This window comes from Natrix helvetica (genome assembly GCF_964273705.1).
Source record: "Natrix helvetica genome assembly, chromosome: Z".
In the NCBI taxonomy this organism is placed as follows: Eukaryota; Metazoa; Chordata; class Lepidosauria; order Squamata; family Natricidae; genus Natrix; species Natrix helvetica.
In genome coordinates, this window is record NC_138554.1 from 22,694,343 (window position 1) to 22,712,362 (window position 18,020).

At 43.8% G+C, this 18,020-nt stretch overlaps 1 protein-coding gene across 2 annotated transcripts in view; it reads right to left on the minus strand.

The window, feature by feature from the left end:
• Nucleotides 1–17,774, minus strand: part of LOC309381255 (myocardin-like) — a 59,784-nt gene extending 42,010 nt beyond the window's left edge. For both annotated transcript variants that reach the window (XR_014173527.1, XM_081932021.1), the window contains exons 1-3: nucleotides 17,496–17,774; nucleotides 16,180–16,297; nucleotides 1,178–1,243 (exon numbers count right to left, since the gene is read on the minus strand). Coding sequence is in view for 1 of the 2 variants with exons in the window: in XM_081932021.1 (XP_081788147.1) it covers nucleotides 1,178–1,243; nucleotides 16,180–16,234 (121 nt within the window). In the remaining variant the exon portion in view is untranslated. The remainder of the gene's footprint in view (nucleotides 1–1,177; nucleotides 1,244–16,179; nucleotides 16,298–17,495) is intronic.
• Between the last annotated feature and the right edge of the window lie 246 nt (nucleotides 17,775–18,020).

An 18,020-nucleotide genomic window follows, 5' to 3' on the forward strand; every position in this document is an offset into this window, starting at 1 on the left:
AACTAGCTATGTTATTTAGGCTTGGTATTTTATTCGATTACGAAATCTGGACCAGAAATGATTGTTTTGGAGATTCTCTTTTAAAATGTCATTTAAAAAAACCCCTTCCATATTATACAGTGTTTCTCCAAAAATAAGATCATGCGCTTATTTTTTTTTGACACCCCCCCCAAAATAAGCGCATGGTCTTATTTATGGGGAAGTCTTATTATTGTTGAGGTGCAGGAGGCAGTGAGCATGGTCACCTCATTGCTGCTGCTTTGTTGCAATACTTTCAGGGAGGGCTTATTTTTGGGGGAGGGCTTATTTTAGCACATGCCCTCAAAAGCCCGTTTGGGCTTATTATTCAGGGAGATCTTATTTTGGGGGAAATGGGTATGCATGGCAAAAAGGAGATCCTTCCATCTATTTAGCATTTATGCCTTTAGCCATTTTGGCTCAAGCTGTTGTTATGGCTCTTGATAGGAGAGATACACTTCGGTGTTTCCATTGCAGAAATCAAAGCAAATGTTGAATTTTAACTTTTCAAAGCTTGCATTGTCTGAACATTCTCCTGATTGCGTTAATTGAAGTCCTCGCTTGGGTGTACCCCAAAAATCAAGGAATTCAAGCAGTGGTGTTACTGTTTGCCCATTATGGATTTAATTCGCGATGGTTGTAAAACAGATTGATCATGAGATCGACCTGATTTTTACAACCTTTTTTGTGGCAGTTGCTAAGGAAATGCCATGACCGTTAAGCAAGCCAATAGTTCACTATGGGTGCAGTTTAGCCAAAAAATTGGAAGGAACTTCAGTTTTCAGCAAAACAACGTAAAACATGTTCACATAATTATCGATAGTTGCAAATGATTGTAAATGCAGGCTGGCAGCCGAATGTCTGAAATTCAATCCTTTGATCCAGGAAAGTGGGCCTGGCTGTTGTAACTTTGAACACTGGTCCTAAGTAGCCCCCAGGTAGATCACTCATAACTTTGAAGAGTCACTAAGTGACCAATCGTAAGCTGAGGATTACATACAGTGTACAGAAATTCAAAGGGTGCAGCTTTCTCTTTATGGCAGGAAAGCTTTCTCCATTAATATTCTGATGTTGGTGCCAACTCTTTTCCTGGGCATCCACTCCTCTCCCCCTGCCTCTTTTTTGCCATCTGATTTTCTTGGCTTTTTACAAGACTCACCTGGAATTAAGTGTCGTTCAGAGAGCTGTTCTTGGGACCTCCGATGCTGCATTCGCATTTGGAGCACTGAAGAGAGAATGATGGGTTTCATCAGCCAAGGGGCACATGGAAGCATAAAGTGAAATGCACATTCTAAAATTAAACTCGCTGAAAACTCGCCCCACAAAACCCCACAGCAACAGTGCCACAAGCCCCCACAGCAACAGATTCGAGATTAGGACGCAATGTGTCAAATGAGTGTTATAAATTATATTGGCAGCGTTTAAAACAAGAGGACCCAACCGGGGCAACTTTAAGACTTGTGGCAAGCTAGGGGATTCTGGGAATTGAAGTCCAGAGGCATTTAAGTTGCCAAGGTCAGACACACCTGCTTTAATAGAACAAGCTATTCCTCCTGGCGAATACTCGGCTGCATTACCAAATTGATGATTATTTTCCCCCAAAGTTCAGCTTAGAATGTAAAACAGAGATTTTTTCCGCTATTGTGCATACATGTATCCAGCCTTCTCCCCACATCTGCTGCCTGATAAGAGTCTGGCTGGCAGAGAAGATTCTTTTAAATAAATTATGCTGAATGGAACTCAATTGGGCCGTTGTGGCTTCCCTCCAGGGCAAAAGCTAGAGATATTATGCAAAGGTGTCCGGGCACAGCACCTTCAGGATGCATGCATCAAACTAACAAGGTGGGAGGCAATTTTTTCCCCTCCCCAAGGCTCACATGGCAGGCTTGTAATAATCCCCTTCTAAATGGAGCTGAAGTGAGGTTACTCAGCACTACTTAATATTTTAAAAGCAAAAATTAAACAGACAAATCAAAAGGAGCGAGTGGAAACAAGTTCACGATGAGAGCCGTATTTAATCTCCTTCGACAGCTGTCCAAGTGGGGCGAAGATGTAATTGAGGCATCCATCTGCCAGCCAGCAGAGAGAGTTCGACCCTGGCAGGGATGGGGGTGGGTGGGAGGTAATACTCCAGGGGCCCTGTTTTGCTTGCACCATGTTCCTCTGGTATAAATTTTCCATGGTAATGCTTCTGCTAGCGCTAAGCTTTAAAATAGGGCGCGTGGGAGGACAAGGACAATGGAGACCTGCAGATCCAAGGTCTTTCCGTTTAACAGAGAGATTAAACTAGCCCCCATAATCGTACAGATCTTCATTGCGCTGGTTTCCACTGATTCTCCACCACAAATGCCCTTCTAATTGTGGCTGTCTGTTCCTTATGCTCTTTTCAAATTAAACAAATTCAGAGAGGTCTATGAGAACTCTAAGGGATCTCCAGCATTTGCCTTGTTGCTCCCTTAAGCCCTGTTCCGGTTAGACACTCCTTTCTTCCCCACTCCCTTCATTATCTTTTATGTCCAAGGAACATGGGGAAGACATAGGAAAGCATAGCCCTTGATTAACACTTAAGCAAAGACAACTGACTTTTCTTAAAAAACTTGGAAATGGTTTATCACTTGATTCCACTCAGTCTGCGCCTAGATTAGATTAGATTAGATTTATTAGATTTGTTAGCCGCTCCCTCTCCACGAAGGGACTCGGGGCGGCGTACAATAAATAAAAAACACATATTATACAATGAAACATTACACGGAGGAGGTATAAAAATCACACACAATCATTACAATACATAGAAATAGTAAAATAGGTTAAAATTAAAATACCCTACTAGAAAAATTACAAGTTTAAAAGATTGCCAGGAGGATTAAATGGAACTATGGTTGAGCCAGGCCGGCTAGTTGAAAAAGGTGGGTCTTGAGTTTTGAACGGAAGGAGCGGAGGTCGGTAGTAATCCTAATGTCGGGGGGGAGGTCATTCCAGAGGGCTGGGCCCTCTAGTTGAATGTATTCCGAACTCTGCCTAGTAGACAGATGGAAGTATTTTCTGGGCTAGAAGCAGTGGTGGGTTCTGGATTCCGTTCCAACTGGTACGGTTAGAACAGCCCCGGAGTTATCCACATGCATGTGCGCGGCGCGCGCACACGGTCTAGCATCCAATGGCGCTCCCGCAAGCCTCCGCAACGCTCCAGGTGCTCGGCAGAGCATCGCGCAGGCACCATACGCGTCAAGCACATGCACGGAAGCGCCAACAGCATAAAGCACCGGTAAGGAGCGCAGGCGGGTGGGTGCTCCGGGAGAGAGGTCAGTGTATTGTAGTGGTAAAGATATAAGGGTCAAGAGTAGGGAAATGCAGGATCTAGTCCCCTCTCAGTCATAGAAGCTTCCTGGATTATTTTAGATCAAGCGCTCTTTCTCGGCTCAGCCTATCTTGCAGGGTTATTGGGAAGATAAGTAGATTTTATCTACTTAAGTACAGATTATCCTCAACAGTCACCTAGCGACTGTTCAAAATTATGACAGACCTACTTTGGGGCAACTTATGACCTGAAGTTCTAATGGTTGCCCACCACCCCTCCACTGGTCACTTAAGCAACTCATTTTACAACCATCACGACTTATCACTGAAGGTCAGGCTCCATTCTGGTTGTAATTCAAGGACTACCAGTGTGCTTAGTCATAAGCATATACCTAATTAAAATATTAGGCTCAAACCACTCCTTCCACTTACACCTCAAAAGTTCCCATTTCCTCTTTCTTCTATAATGACTACTTTGATTAGCTATTCCAGTCTTCAATGATCACATCCCCAAAGACCCTCATGGAATGAGTAGGTTTAATAAGGAAGACATGTCCCTTCCTCTAACAGGAAATAGGAATAACCTTGAGGAATAGGGAGAAGAGGTACAAAGAAGACAACAGACAAATAAGAGAAATTTGAGTCTCAGGCAGAAATGTAATTTGAGAAAACTAACCCTCCCTAATTTTCATGGATGACTAAAACAGGGAGGGGGGAAAAGCATATCCACACATACAAGATTCTATTACTATAAACTCATAATAAAGATATTAGCATTCATAACTTTTGGTGTTCTGTCATCTCTTGTACCTCTTGTTCTCAAACCACAAACTAGCAAGGAACAAAGCACATTACCGGAAATATGGGATGTTGCTGTGCTTTTTCTAGGGATTTGTTTTATTTATATCTATTGTGCCACAGTAAAAGTGAAGGTGGAGACCCAGACTATGTGAACAAGGGCCCACTCTTTTTGTGTGCATCCTAAGTTCGGTCATGCAGTCCAGATTGCCATCTTGATATTTTTGGACATATCTGGTTGGCCTTTCTAAAAGACAGAAAGGGAGAGAACAGGTCGGAGAATGAATATGAGCAATACAGAATGGGGATCTGGTAAAAGAGAACAGGCAAAGCTGCTATTTGATAATGGGCGAGAAGTGACACCACAAATTGATCCATTGAATTCAGTGTTGCCTGCAACTATCAGTTTAGCTTTCTATAATATGGATTCAAAGTGATCCCAGGGATCTCAAAACCACTGAACCACATCTTTCAAAGATCCTGAAGCACCAGAGAATGACCAGAGGACTGGAACAGGGCTGATGCAATTCCCGTCTTCAAAAAAGGGAGAAACAATGGAACCAGGAAACTACAGACCTATCAGTCTGACATCAATGCCTGGGAAGATTCTGGAAAAGATAATCAAGCAATGAATCTACAAACACCTAGAGGCAAACAAAGTCGTAACCAAAAGCCAACATTAGTTTGTCAAAAACAGATCATGCCAAATAAATCTTACTGTCTTCTTTGACAGTGACAAAATTAATGGACCAGTGAAACACTGCTGCAGATATACTTTGTTTGGCATTTAATAAGTAGGCCACAACCTACTACTTGATAATATTTTAAAAATGTGAGTTAGGCAGCATCACCACCAAATGGATTTGTAATAGGCTGACCAATTGACACCCAATGTGTGGTCCTTAATGAAATTGCATCTATCTGGTAGAAAGTACACAATGGGGAACCCACAAGGCCCTGTCTTAGGCTCAGTACTCTTCAATATCTTCATCAATGATTTAGATGTGGGGATCGAAGGGGAACTCATCAAATTTGCAGATGACACCAAGCTAGTGGGAATAGCCAATACTTTGGAAGATAGGCCCAAGATACAAAAGGATCTTGACAGACTTGAACTGGGTCCTTTCTAAGAAAATGAAATTCAGTGGTGAGAAAAGTAAGGTTTTAGTTTAGATAAGAAAAACTAATGCACAGGTATAAAATAGGTGGTATCTGGCTCACTAGTACTAATTGTGAGAGGGATCTTAGAATCCTAGTAGACAATCAAATATCATTTAAACAGTGTGCTGCAGCTGCCAAAAAATGCTAATGCAGTCCTAGGCTGCATTAACAGGGGTATAGAATCCAGACGTTTCTTTGGTAAAATCTTTGGTAAAATCACATTTGGAATATTGCATCGAGTTTTGGTTGCTACAATATAAAAAAGGTTTTAAGACTAGAGTCTAGAAAGAGTGCAGAGAAGAGCAGCAAATATGATTGAGGGACTGGAGGCTAAAACATATGAATATTTGCAAGAATTGGGTATGTCTAGTTTAATGAAAAGAAGGACTAGGGGTGACATTATAGCAGTGTTTCAATATCTCAGGGGCTGCCAAAAAGAAGAATGGGTCAACCCAGGGGCTACTGCCGGTTCGCTCAGGGATGCGTACATACATGTTCGCTTGATGCACCCTGCGTGTGCATGCGCAGTACAACTAAAATTGCTCTGCTCATGTGAAGAAGCAAAAAACAAGATGGCGTCGCCTATGGCGCTGCCAGGAGAACGGGTTCAGGGGCGTGGAGGTCTGGGACGCTGCCAATTCCAGCAAGACAGGCTGCCAAGCTACTATCGGTTTCGCCGAACCGGTCTGAACTGGTAGGAACCCACCATTGGGTCAACCTATTCTCCAAAGCACCTGAGGGTAGGACAAGAAGCATCGGATGGAAACTAATCAAAGAGATTAGTTAGACAGTTAGAACAATGAATCAATGAAATAACTTGCCTTTAGAAGTTGAGTGCTCCAAAACTGGAAGTTTTAAAGAGATTGGACTGTTCTGTTATGCTGTTAAAACCTTTTAACTTGCCTAGCATTTCCCAACCTTGGCAAATTCAAGGCGAGTGGACTTCAACTCCCCAAATTCTCAGCAACGGCTATGCTGGCTTTGAAATTCTGGGAGCTGAGGTCCACATACTAGGAAACAGTTAATCCTGGGAAACAAGATAGCCAAAGTTGGAAGCAGGAACCCTTCTTTAAGAAATCAAGAAATACTGTATTACAGCAAGCATGCTATTGGGCATTGTAAGCTATATCTGGGTTTGTGATGCTTAAAAACTACTCCATCAACTCCTTGAATTTTACCATGCTTTTTTTAAAAGCATGGAAACAGATATAGAATTGTTTTAAATAAATAAAATTTGGATGATAAAGGAACACAGTTCCTCTGAAACTATTTCTTTGGGTTCTAGGATTGTTGCCATTAAATATAATAAGACTGGTTGGAATACTGGCAAATGCCATCAACGATCATGTTATATGTATTCATGTAATATTTGTCAATGATACAGAAAGGAAAAGTGCAACAGCTTAGGCAAAACATGGACACAAGTGCGTGCACACCTTCACCTTCACACAAACACGCACTCCCTCTTTCAAGCACACCCAGTAAATGGAACTGAAATGGAAAATCTCAAAGTGCTACTAGATGATTAGATTAAAATCAGTATTTAAGAAATTAAGAATTATAGTAGTGTGCTTTGCCTAATAAATTGCCATAATTGAATGAATCTTATGGAGCTGAGTCTGCAATATCAACCCCCTACAAAATAAATGCATGATTGCTTGAGAATGACCTTCCTAATGAAAAACTAGAGGAGAGTTTTAGAATTGCACAATAAATTCTGCTCATATACTCTATGCCAGGGGTATCAAATTTGTGGCCCACAGGCCAGATACGTCACACGCAGGCCACGCCCACCCCAGCTCCATGAATGGGGAAATTGTCACGAAATGTCACGTGATGGCATCGTGTCGCAGTGTGTTTGACATCCATAGTCTATACTATAGTATAGAGAAAGTGTATTCAACCTTACATTTTGTGGACTTCAATTCCCAGAATTCCTCAGCCAACCAGTTGAAGTCCACAAGTCTTAAAGTTGCCAAGGTTGGACACCCCTGCTGTAGAGGATTGGATAGGCAATTGAGTTTGCTAACAAGATAATCTTCGTTCATGTAAACAAGCTGATGAATAATGGATGCACAAAATTGTTCCTTATGGTCATTCCCCAAGAAAAGAAATATGTCAGCCTAAGGGGGCAATGGCGAGATCATTTAAGACACCTGCATGGATGGGCCAGCCATATGGTGCACCTCAAAGACAACAGATGGACTTCCCGCCTTCCAGATTGAATTCCCAGGGATCAAGTGCATCTCCTTGGCATACCTAAAATATGTGAAGATGATCCAATGACACAACTTTTTAGTCGCTGCTGAAAATCACTTGCTTAAGATAGAATGGAATGGTGTATTGTTGGTTTGCGCTTACATTAAGAAAAGCTGAGTAGCAATGAAAATCACTAGAACAAATTTTGGATATTTTTTTGTTCTTTCTGCATTTATCTCTTTCATCCTCTACCATTAAGAGAAGACCTGTGTTTCTCAACATACACTACAGCAGCAACATATGGGTTTTCCACATGACCCAAATATCCACATGCAAATATTAAATGAATGAAAAATCAGGAAAAACTCACAATCCTACCAGTTCCACAAATATATACAACAGTGCTTATCTTTCACAAGCCAATGTTATAATTTTTTTTCAAAAAGGCAATTTTATTTATATGCCATCCATCGCGCTGTCCAATGTGATTCAGACCATTTGTAATGTAACAAAAATAGAAATATATTAAAAAATTATAAATACAACAACAGTTCAAAATACAAGGATTAAATAATGTTAGATGAAGATTGCTATATCAGTACATGCAAATGCTGCTAACTTAGGAAATGGAGCTGAAGTGGAGACACTTGTAAGACTTAGCATCTTCCACGGGTGGACTGGGAATTAACTCTAGCTCAAAAATAATGTTCTGTTCCTCACAACACAACACCACTGATGGATCAAGACGACATGAAGCATTTGGCATTTCTCTAATCCAAATCATTTGAGATTTCAGCCTCTAAAGAGATTTAAGTTGAAATTTCAGCCAGAATTCTTAATACAGTATATGCAGTAGTGGGATCCTGTCAGTTTTAACAACCGGTTCGGTGATAATGTGTTTTGCAATCTCCTGACATGTGCTGTGCACGCGTGCACAGTTCTACCAAAACTTACCTTCCACGTTACTTCTTGGGGAGTAACACAGCTGGAGGCATGGCAATCCGCTCTGCCGCGCTAATCAGCTGAGAGGATATAGGTAAGTAAAGCGCAGGCGTGTGTGTGCGGGCCAACCTGATCATTGGAGCAAACCGGTTTGTTCTCAGCTGATTGTTGGAGCTATCGGTTCGCCAGAACCACTCTGAACCGACTGAATCCAACCCTTGAGAATTGTACAGAGTTACAATTCCTGTCATCAACAATGAAGACAGAATCGTGACTGTCATTTCCAATTCAAATATCTCTCTAGCTGTCTTCAGTTTCTTGATTTGAACTCTGACCCTGGAAAAAAAAGGCCATGAGTTGTTCTAAACTCAGGAAGGAAAACCGACCATCAATGGCCTTTTTTGCTTATCATATTTCTGGCAGAGAGATGACCTGAAGGCAAATTCAGATGGAAGAACATTTTGGAGATCACCTAAGCCAGTATGGCGAACCTATGGCACGCGGAGCCATTTGTCAGGACACGTGAGGCGCTGCCCTGTCAGCTGAGTTCACCTTTTTAAAAGCTATTTTTCGCCTTCCCCAGGCTCCAGAGGCTTTATAGGAGCCCGGGGAGGGCGAAAAGAGCCTCCCCCGCCCCCCCGGAGGCCCTCCGGAGGCTTCAGGGACCGTCCAGAGGCTTCCCTGAAGCCTTCGGAACGCTTAAAACCACCCTCCGAGCAAACTGGAAGTCACTTCCGGTTTGCTTGGAGGGTGGTTTTAAGCGCTCTGAAGGCTTCAGGGACGGTCCCTGAAGACTCTGGGGGGGCAGGGGAGGCTCTTTTCGCCCTCCCCAGGCTCCTATAAAGCCCCTGGAGCCTGGGGAGGGCGAAAAAAGCATGTAAAAATGGGGGGTTGCGTGTTGTGTGCGCATGCGCACTGGGGGGGGGTCGCACGTTGCATTATGGGGGCGGCACGCCCGCACTCTACCCCCCTGCGCTCCCCCCACTTGTGGCACGCGAGCCAAAAAAGGTTCGCCATCACTGACCTAAGCCAATATTTCCCAACCTTGGGAACTTTTAAGGTATTCAGACCAACTCCCAGAATTCTCCAGCCTCCATGGCTGGCTGGAGAATTCTGGTATTGAAACTCAGACACATCTTAAAATGCCATCCCCCACCCGCTGAGGTTGGGAAACACAGGTTTAGATTATCTTTAAGATGACCTGAACTAATTCTTGCTCGCTGCTGGGAAGTGGTTGCTAAGGCATTCTGGCCAGATGGCGTCCACTTTCTGCTGAACTAGCTCCAGAGTAGGAAACTTCTACCTCCCCGAGAAAGTCTGTTCTATTACGGAACAGCTTTCGTCTTTAGAGTTTTTCCTAAAGGTTAGCCAACCTCTGCTTCCCTGCATGTCTCACTCTGCCTATTGAGGCTAGTCTTACCCTCTGGTGCGACAGAATGCTGCTGCTCCACATTCTGGTTGGCAATCCTTCAGAAATTCAATGGCTGACCTGGCATGGAAACCTGAACTCAACTCGCTAGGTATGAAATCAAAAGGCATTCGAGAACTCTTCTTTTGAAAAGTCGCTCTGTGCATTGAAATCTGCATACTGTACCCTCCTTCTGGGAACAATGGCTCCCTGTCCTGGCAAGGGTAATCCTTGGGCAAAGGAAGAACCCACAGGGGTGGGTGAGATAGGTGAGCCCCCTTTGCCCAACCTCCAAGAGCAGGCACGTCATATCTCTGGAGAGTGGGATTGCTCTAAGCGTTTCTATTCCTGTGCCCCCTGCTTGGCTGGCATTTCTCCTGTTGTCAGCAACAGCTGGGGTGACGCCACTAGCTATTTATTTAAAAGGATGGAAATACAAGATGCCCCTGATTCCCAGGCCAGAGGCTGTAAGGGCTGGGGTGGTGGGTGATACCCACAGAATATGCAGTATGAGAGCCCCTTCATATAGGACACAGGTGCACCTTGGTGGGGATTAATTTCAGAGTTCCAGGTATCTGACCAAAGAAGCATTCAATTGCACCCTACATTCTCATTTTCACGACGTTTGTCAAGCCATGGAAGAAAATTTAGAGAAGCAATCATCTAGCTTCTCATCTTGTTTGCATCAAAATTAGCTGTACGTGTGTTTCTGGGATTCTGGAAGTAGAATAGTCCTGTGCAATTGAAAGGTGTGGTTTCTTCTTTGGTGGTTCCTTGACTGGAGTATTGTTTTCTGCCTGATGTTTTGTCTGATGTTGATCATTCCTTATCTGAATGTGGTTTGCTGGAGGGCATGTGCTCTAATCTGTTTTCTTCAAAGTTTTTTTTAAATAGTCTCTTTTAGATTTTTTTTTAATTGTCTCTTTTGAACAACTAACTACACACTCTCTTGCACTGATGACGTTGCCTAGTTGGGTAATGAAAGGTCTGTAAACAAACAACCAGGCTCAGGGACTGCCAAGAATTCCACAATTCAACCCTGAGCTGAAGATATTCTCTTCTATTGGAATAATGCTACAGTGCCATTACGTTTTATAATCCAGAGTACCCAAAAGCTTGCAAGTGGTCTGACTTTGCATTTAAACAACATATTTTCATGGAGACATGTCAGAAGCAATACCACGGCAATACCGTAAAAATAAAATGTGTGGAATAATTCTGAAGAATATTTTACCATAAATGAGAAGGCACACAAGATTCAATACATTGCTACTTTACAGTAAGCAAGAAAAATCCAGAAATAGGTTGAGTTTTTAGGAGTTTGGTCCTAACGATAGAGACTGGTAGAGACCAGGTATCATTCATGAGGAGCGCTGGGCCATAAAACGTCTTGCAACTAGAATGATATTAAGGTAAAGGTTCCCCTCTCACATGCATGCTAGTCGTTTCCGACTCTAGGGGGGGCAGTGCTCATCTCGGTCTTTGACAGCCGAAGAGACAGCGGTGTCATTTCGGTGGTCATGTGGCCGGCATGACTAAATGGCGAAGGTGCACGGAACACTGTTACCTTCCGACCAAAGGTGGTTCCTATTTTTCTACTTGCATTTTTACATGCTTTGAATTGGTAGATAGGCAGAAGCTGGGACAAGTAGCGGGAGCTCACTCCGTTATGCGGCACTAGGGATTCAAACCACCAAACTGCCAACCTTTCTGATCGACAAGCTCAGCATCTTAGCCCCTGAGCCATGGCGTCCTTTAAGGAAGATATTATATTGGTCTAAATGTGTATGTTCTGCTTCTTTTGTTTTGTTACGCAGTTGGAATACTTGCTTGATTATCCTAATTAAAGGGAGTCCTCAATGTATGACCAGTTGTTTTAGACTGTGTGAAGGTATGACTACCCTGTTTATGGCCCTTTGTGGTCCTTGGTAGATTGACCAACCCTTAAAGCACCATTTGCTGTGCTAAATAGACACAATGCCCCTTCCCCCATGGTCACATGACCATATATCAGGCAAATCAGCTTTACTATCAGTTACGGTATTCCATAGTCATGTGACCTTAATTTGCCATTTTTTTGCCAGTTCTGGCGCTTTTTTGGGTCAAATTTTGTTTTAAAACATCCATTCAAATAATTGGGTTTGCTTGATGACTATGGCATTTGCTTAATGACTGCTTAATTAATCAGTGGAACATCTTGCCTCCAGAAGTTGTGAATGCCCCAACACTGGAAGTCTTTAAGAAGATGTTGGTTAGCCATCTGTCTGAAACGGTATAGGGTTTCCTGCCTAGGCAGGGGGTTGGACTAGAAGACCTCCAAGGTCCCTTCCAACTCTACTATTGTATTGTATTGCTGTGAAAAGGCTGGAAAATTATTCCTGATCTTGTGGGGTGTTTTGATTTACCACCATGACATATGACTGGATTTCCAGTTCCAATTAGAGTAATAAATTGAGGACTATCTATACAGTATGTTCTATCCTGGATGATCTGCTCCTTATATCCCTTAATTCTTCTTTTGCTACTCCTATCTGATTTATTACTGTTGTCCATGTTCCAGTCATTACTACAGAGAAGGACAATGTAATTCTACAACAGGACATCTAAATTGTAATGGTTAAAGTACCAGGCTAGACATTAGGAGACCTAGTCCTACTTTAAGTTCAAAGCCATCTGGGTAACCTTGAACCAGCCATTCTCTCTCAGCTGTAGGAAGCAGGCAAGGGCAAACTACTTCCAAAAATCTCGCCAAGAAAACTGAAGGGACATGTCCAGGCGGATGCCAAGTTAATACTGACTTGAAGACACAAAAAGAAAAGTGACGATATTAGTAATAATAACTTATTACACCAATATGCTGCTTAACTGTCAACGACCCTGGGTGGCTCATAACGATCAAAGAAATTACAATAAAATTAATAAAACCTAATAATAGAAAAGTACAGGGTGTCAGTCTCTCTCCCTGAAAGCCTGGGTGAAGAGCCAGATCTTCATAGGTCTTCTAAACCAGGGGTCTCCAACTGTGGCAACTTTAAGCCTGGAAGACTTCAACTCCCAGAATTCCCCAGTGAGCTGACTGGGGAATTCTGGGAGTTGAAGTCCACCAGGCTTAAACTTACCAAGGTTGGAGAGCCCTGTTCTAAACAGCAGCAGAGTGGGCACCATCAATGAAGACCATCCAGTGTTTATGCAGAAACCATGCTCTTGGAGGCATCATATTTCTTATCAGTAGAGATTGACCAACCCAACAGGAAAGTTAGACCTCCCTAACTAAAACAGATAGGAATCATGATTAAATGAGCTAAATCTATTTTATTGTAAGATTCTAATTACAGGCTCTTGCAAATCTGAAAGTACAAATTCCATTTAACTGCTTGCTCTGTTAGGGACTCTTTCCTTAGTTTCATTCATTTTGGCCATTTAGTGACAATGGGCTCCTTCCCCTCTTTCTCTGATTGTTTCCTACCTCTTTCTCCCCTTTTCTCAAGGTCACCTATGCGTTCCATTACAGCTAGTAAAGGGGGCTTAAAAAGTCATTGTGAATATTTTTTAAAAAATCTTAAGAACTGAAGGAAATCCTTAGGTTTGAGAACCAAGGCGGACCCCTGCTTGAGGCATGCCAGGTGCCAATTGCCAAATTAAACTCGAAACCAGTATTTTTCAATCCTGGCCACTTTAAGATGTCTGGACTTCAATTCCCAGCATCCCCCAGCCAGCATGCTGGTTGGAGAACGCTGGGAGTTAAAGAGTTTAAAATGGCCATGATTGAAAAAAACACTGATGTAGAGCAATTATTAGAGGTGAGATCTTTGAAAATGAAAGATGGTGGGTCTTTTCCCTTTCCCAGCCTACCCTCCACCCTCCATGTTCAAAGGTCTCTTATGTGCAATCCATAAATACATGGGTTGCTCTTTTTTTCCCCTCCACCCCCATTTTCATTAAATGCAACTCATGATGGCTCAATGTGGCTTAACTCATGATGGAAGAGTGTCCTAACACACGTAATAAACAGAGGTGCAGTTATGCACCATCAACATAATCAAATTCATGGCCAGCCTGTGCTTTAAGTAGGCAACTGATTGACAGAAGTGAGTTACCATTTTCTTAGTACTTTTTGCTCTGTGCCCTATTACAAGTAATCAGTCAGGGAAGGACATGTGCAGTCTTGATTCCTGGATTGTCTATGAGATGTCATTTTGACTTTTTAATTGAAACATGAACAGGCATAAATCCATAATAATGTATGCCTTATGTATATGTATGCGCATGGTGGTGGATGAGTGGGTTGGGGTATCTTTGGATCAAAAACATAAACATCATTACTGTCAAGGATCCCCAGACTTGGGATATGAGTGCGAATCTTCAATCCTTAACTTTGCAGGGCTGCTAGAATCAAACTCAGTCAAAATCTCTCGCACATTTATCAGGGTGAAGTTCAATAACAATCTTTATTGCAAGCTAGCTGAAGTCATATTAAACACTTGACTACACTTTATTGGCATTTGATTTCCTATTATGGTTATTTATTAAATGAAAGCAGTCTAAACCAATCACTTCTTCTTCCCATCTTTCCCATATTTTAACAGATTATTTTCCCTTCACTTCATGGTTTTGGAGAAGCTCAGTGGTTATTGGTGGTTGACATGGAGCTCCTGGTACTTTGCTTCTCTCTTACAACCACTGACTTTTCTACAGTATTCCTATAGCAACATTACAACACAGGCATTACCATATTTTTCAGAGCATTAGATGCACCCTTTTCCCTAAAAAAAAACACTGAAAATCTGGGTGCATCTTATACACTGAATACAGCATTTTTGGCCTCCCAAAACCTTGCCCCCCTTCACAAAAATGGCCCTGCATAACCTTTAGGAGGTTTGTAGAGTGTCCCTGAGGGCTAGGGAGGGCAGAAATGAGTGAAAAGGGGGCCGTTTATTGCTCAATTTTGCCTCCCCCCAGGAGCACTCTGTAAGCCTCCTAAATGCTATGCATGCCATTTTTTTTGACAAAAAATGGGCTTGTGTTCACGAAAAATGGGCCATTTTTTGCTCATCTTTGCCCCCCCCCCCGCCAGCACTCTACAAGCCTCCTAAAGGCTGTTCATGCTATTGGGGGGGGGGCTTTTTCATAAAAAATGGACCATTTTTGGGATGTCTGCAGAGTGCAAAAACTTTTTTTTATTCGCCTCTTCAAAATCTTGGTGTGTCTTATACTCCAGTGCATCTTATACTCTGAAAAATATAGTATATTGCAATTCTGTTGGAAGATCTTAATCTTGTCATCCATGGAATGGTTAAATTGTATGAACATATTACTCCACACTTATTAGAATACTTCTAAATATGCTACAAGGCAAAAGTTGGCTCTAATTAAGTGTTGGGGGATGGAGATTTTAAATCATTAAGAAGCCGCTTTAGGTCAGATGAAACCACTGACCTTTCTAGATCAATTTTTTAAAATCCAGACTGGAATTGCAACTTTGCAGAATTTGGGAGAGAACTTTGTCCATCCCTACCTGGAGATGCCACAAATTGGTCCTCTGACCTTTTGCTACTGAGCTCTACAGTGCATTTCCCGGTGTAATAAAATATAAAGTATATTTATAACATAAATTTTGCAACATAAAAGCAGCAGGAAACAACCAAGAAAACAGCAGGCAGAAATAACTAATAGATGGGTCTGACTTACACTGCTTTTCTTGTATCTTGCATAGGTATAAGAGTTTGGGTATAAGGGTTTGAGCCAATGTTTCTCAACCCTGCCAACTTTAAGATGTATGGACTTCAACTCCCAGAATTTCCCAGCCAGCATGCTGGAGGATGAAATCCATACATCTTAAAGTTGCAAGGTTGAGCAATATTGATTTAAATCAACTAGCCATCAATAGTTGGATATACAGTAGCGAGTGTGTACTAGTTGGGAATTCTGAGAAGTGGATCATCAGTCAATTTGGAGAATATATAATTTGCAGCATTATTGTAATGGTATCAGGATGCTGATTATATCATTTGCTCTTCCTGCAGACCCCCACCATATCAGGTTGAGGAAGCTGGGATAAATTGTTCTCTTATAGAGCAGGAGATGCCTGGGGAAGGGGAAAAGTAAAACTAAGGCTTAAATACTAGGGACATTGTGACCCCCAAATCCTCAGAATGTAAGGCACAAAGACGAGCAAACTCCAAAAGTCAGACAAAAGCATAGTTTCATCATCTGGTGACATGAAGATGCAAAGAATAATAATTTTTAAAAAGGCCTATGGGTCCTATTAAGGAAGGGATTGGGGTAGCTGAGCCTTCAACCCAAAAGTACAAAACGCTTCCTGTCTTTTGAAATGACACACCAATGCTGGTCCTACCTACCAGAACGAAATCTTCTTCGAATGAGCATGGATTGTTCAGATGCCAGAAGCGTCATCTTTGGCTGCTTTCGGAGCTACAGATCCCAACGTGAAGTAGGCCTTACTGATGTTTGGCAACACTGGCAGGGGGGGAAAAAAAGAAGGTGAGAAGATGGTAGCAGTAGAAGGTGGCGTGGTGGTGGTGGTGGTGGTGGTGGTGGAGGAGGAGGAGGAGGAGGAGGAGGAGGAGGAGAAGGAGGAGGAGATGGTGACAGGAGGTAAAGGGGGAGGAGAATCATCTAAAAGAAAAAAAATGACAATAGGTTTTTTAATCTCAGAAATTTTGGTAGGATCTTTTTTAGCAGAGGTCACGTACCTGTAGTTTTTATTGTTGGGCAGATTATTTGGATTTAGGATGGGTGATGGGCATTTAAATCTCCACAAAGCTGGACGTCCAAGGGAGAACTCCGAATTTTAAAATGTTTTATGATTATTATTCTCGATTGCCCTAGAAATGTTGAATTGAGACCTGCTGTAGAAATATTTTCAGTTGGTTGCCTACCTCTTGAGATTGTTGTTCAGATCCAACAAGGAAAGGGGAAAGAATCAGAAATGCACCGTTACAAATGCAATGGCAAAGAAGCAAAGGTTGCTGTAAGGATACGGCGGTGGCGGCAAGGACAAAACCACAATTGAGCAGCTGCGCAACTGGCAGAAAAGCAGCAGGTGGAGCAAGGCCTCATTTAGGAGATGGCAATGGGGCCAATGGCCTGGCACACCCCACCCACCCCCATGGAAGGGGGGCTGCTACATCAAAAGAATGGTACAAGATTCCCCCCATCAGTTGAATCAGCACTTCACTCAAACGGAATCCCCATCTCCCCCCCCCCCCCAGCTTTGGGGTATTAGAGTTCCCGTCCCCCCCAATACATTTCCCTTAACTGGTCTATTGGTTTCACTGGGCAAAACAAGGGAAGAAGTAGCAAGAAGAGGCATTCAGAGGAAAGTGGGGAGGAATTATGCCAGACGAAGTAGTGGGCTTCACCCAGTAAGTTCCTGCCTGCCCTAGTGGAAACTTAGCAGGATATGGGCTTTTACCTGTTGAGGTTTTTTTTTTTGTCTGAGCTGATAGAAGCTTAGGAGATGGGCTCCACCGGGTGAGTTTCTGCCTGCCCTGCTGGAAAGCTTAGTGGGAAGCAACGACGCTGCCAGTTTTGGGCGCTGGCAGCCTCTCCGCTGGCTTTCGGGAAAGTCCAGCGGGGAGTAGAGAGCCCGAGGAGTGCCCGCCGGGCGCCCCCTTCCCTGCAGCCCCTGCCCCGAGAAAGCGCCCCGGCTCACCGGAATGATCGACGAGAGAGCGCGGCCCTCCTTCTCCTGTGGCTGCCGCTGGCTCAAGGGGCGCCCCGACGGCTTCTCGGGGAGGGGCGGGCGGGAGGAGGGGGCGAGCGCGCTCCTGCCTCTGCTCGCTGCCCAGGTGAGGCTGGCAGCACCCGGCGAGCCCGGCGGCGCGGAGGGAGGCTGGCCCGAGCGCTCTGCTCCCACCCTCCGCGCCCCCCTCCGTGCCCGGGGTCGGACGGACGCCACCGAGCCCCCCTCCCCGGCCCCGGGCAGCTGAGATGGCCCCGCGCCTCCGCCCCTCCCCGCCGGTGCCACCTGCCGCGACACTCGACACCCGGAACGCGCTGCTGGCTCAGCGGGACGGCCCCCTTTCCTCCTCCTCCGAGTCTCCCTCGTCCTTCGCTGGGCCTGAGGAGCCCCGCCGCTTCCCGAATCTGCCCTGGCCGTTCTCTGGACAGGTTCCGCGAGCAGAGCTGGCCCGAGGGGAGCCCCGCGGAGTGGGACGCATCTCTCCCGCAAGGTCCA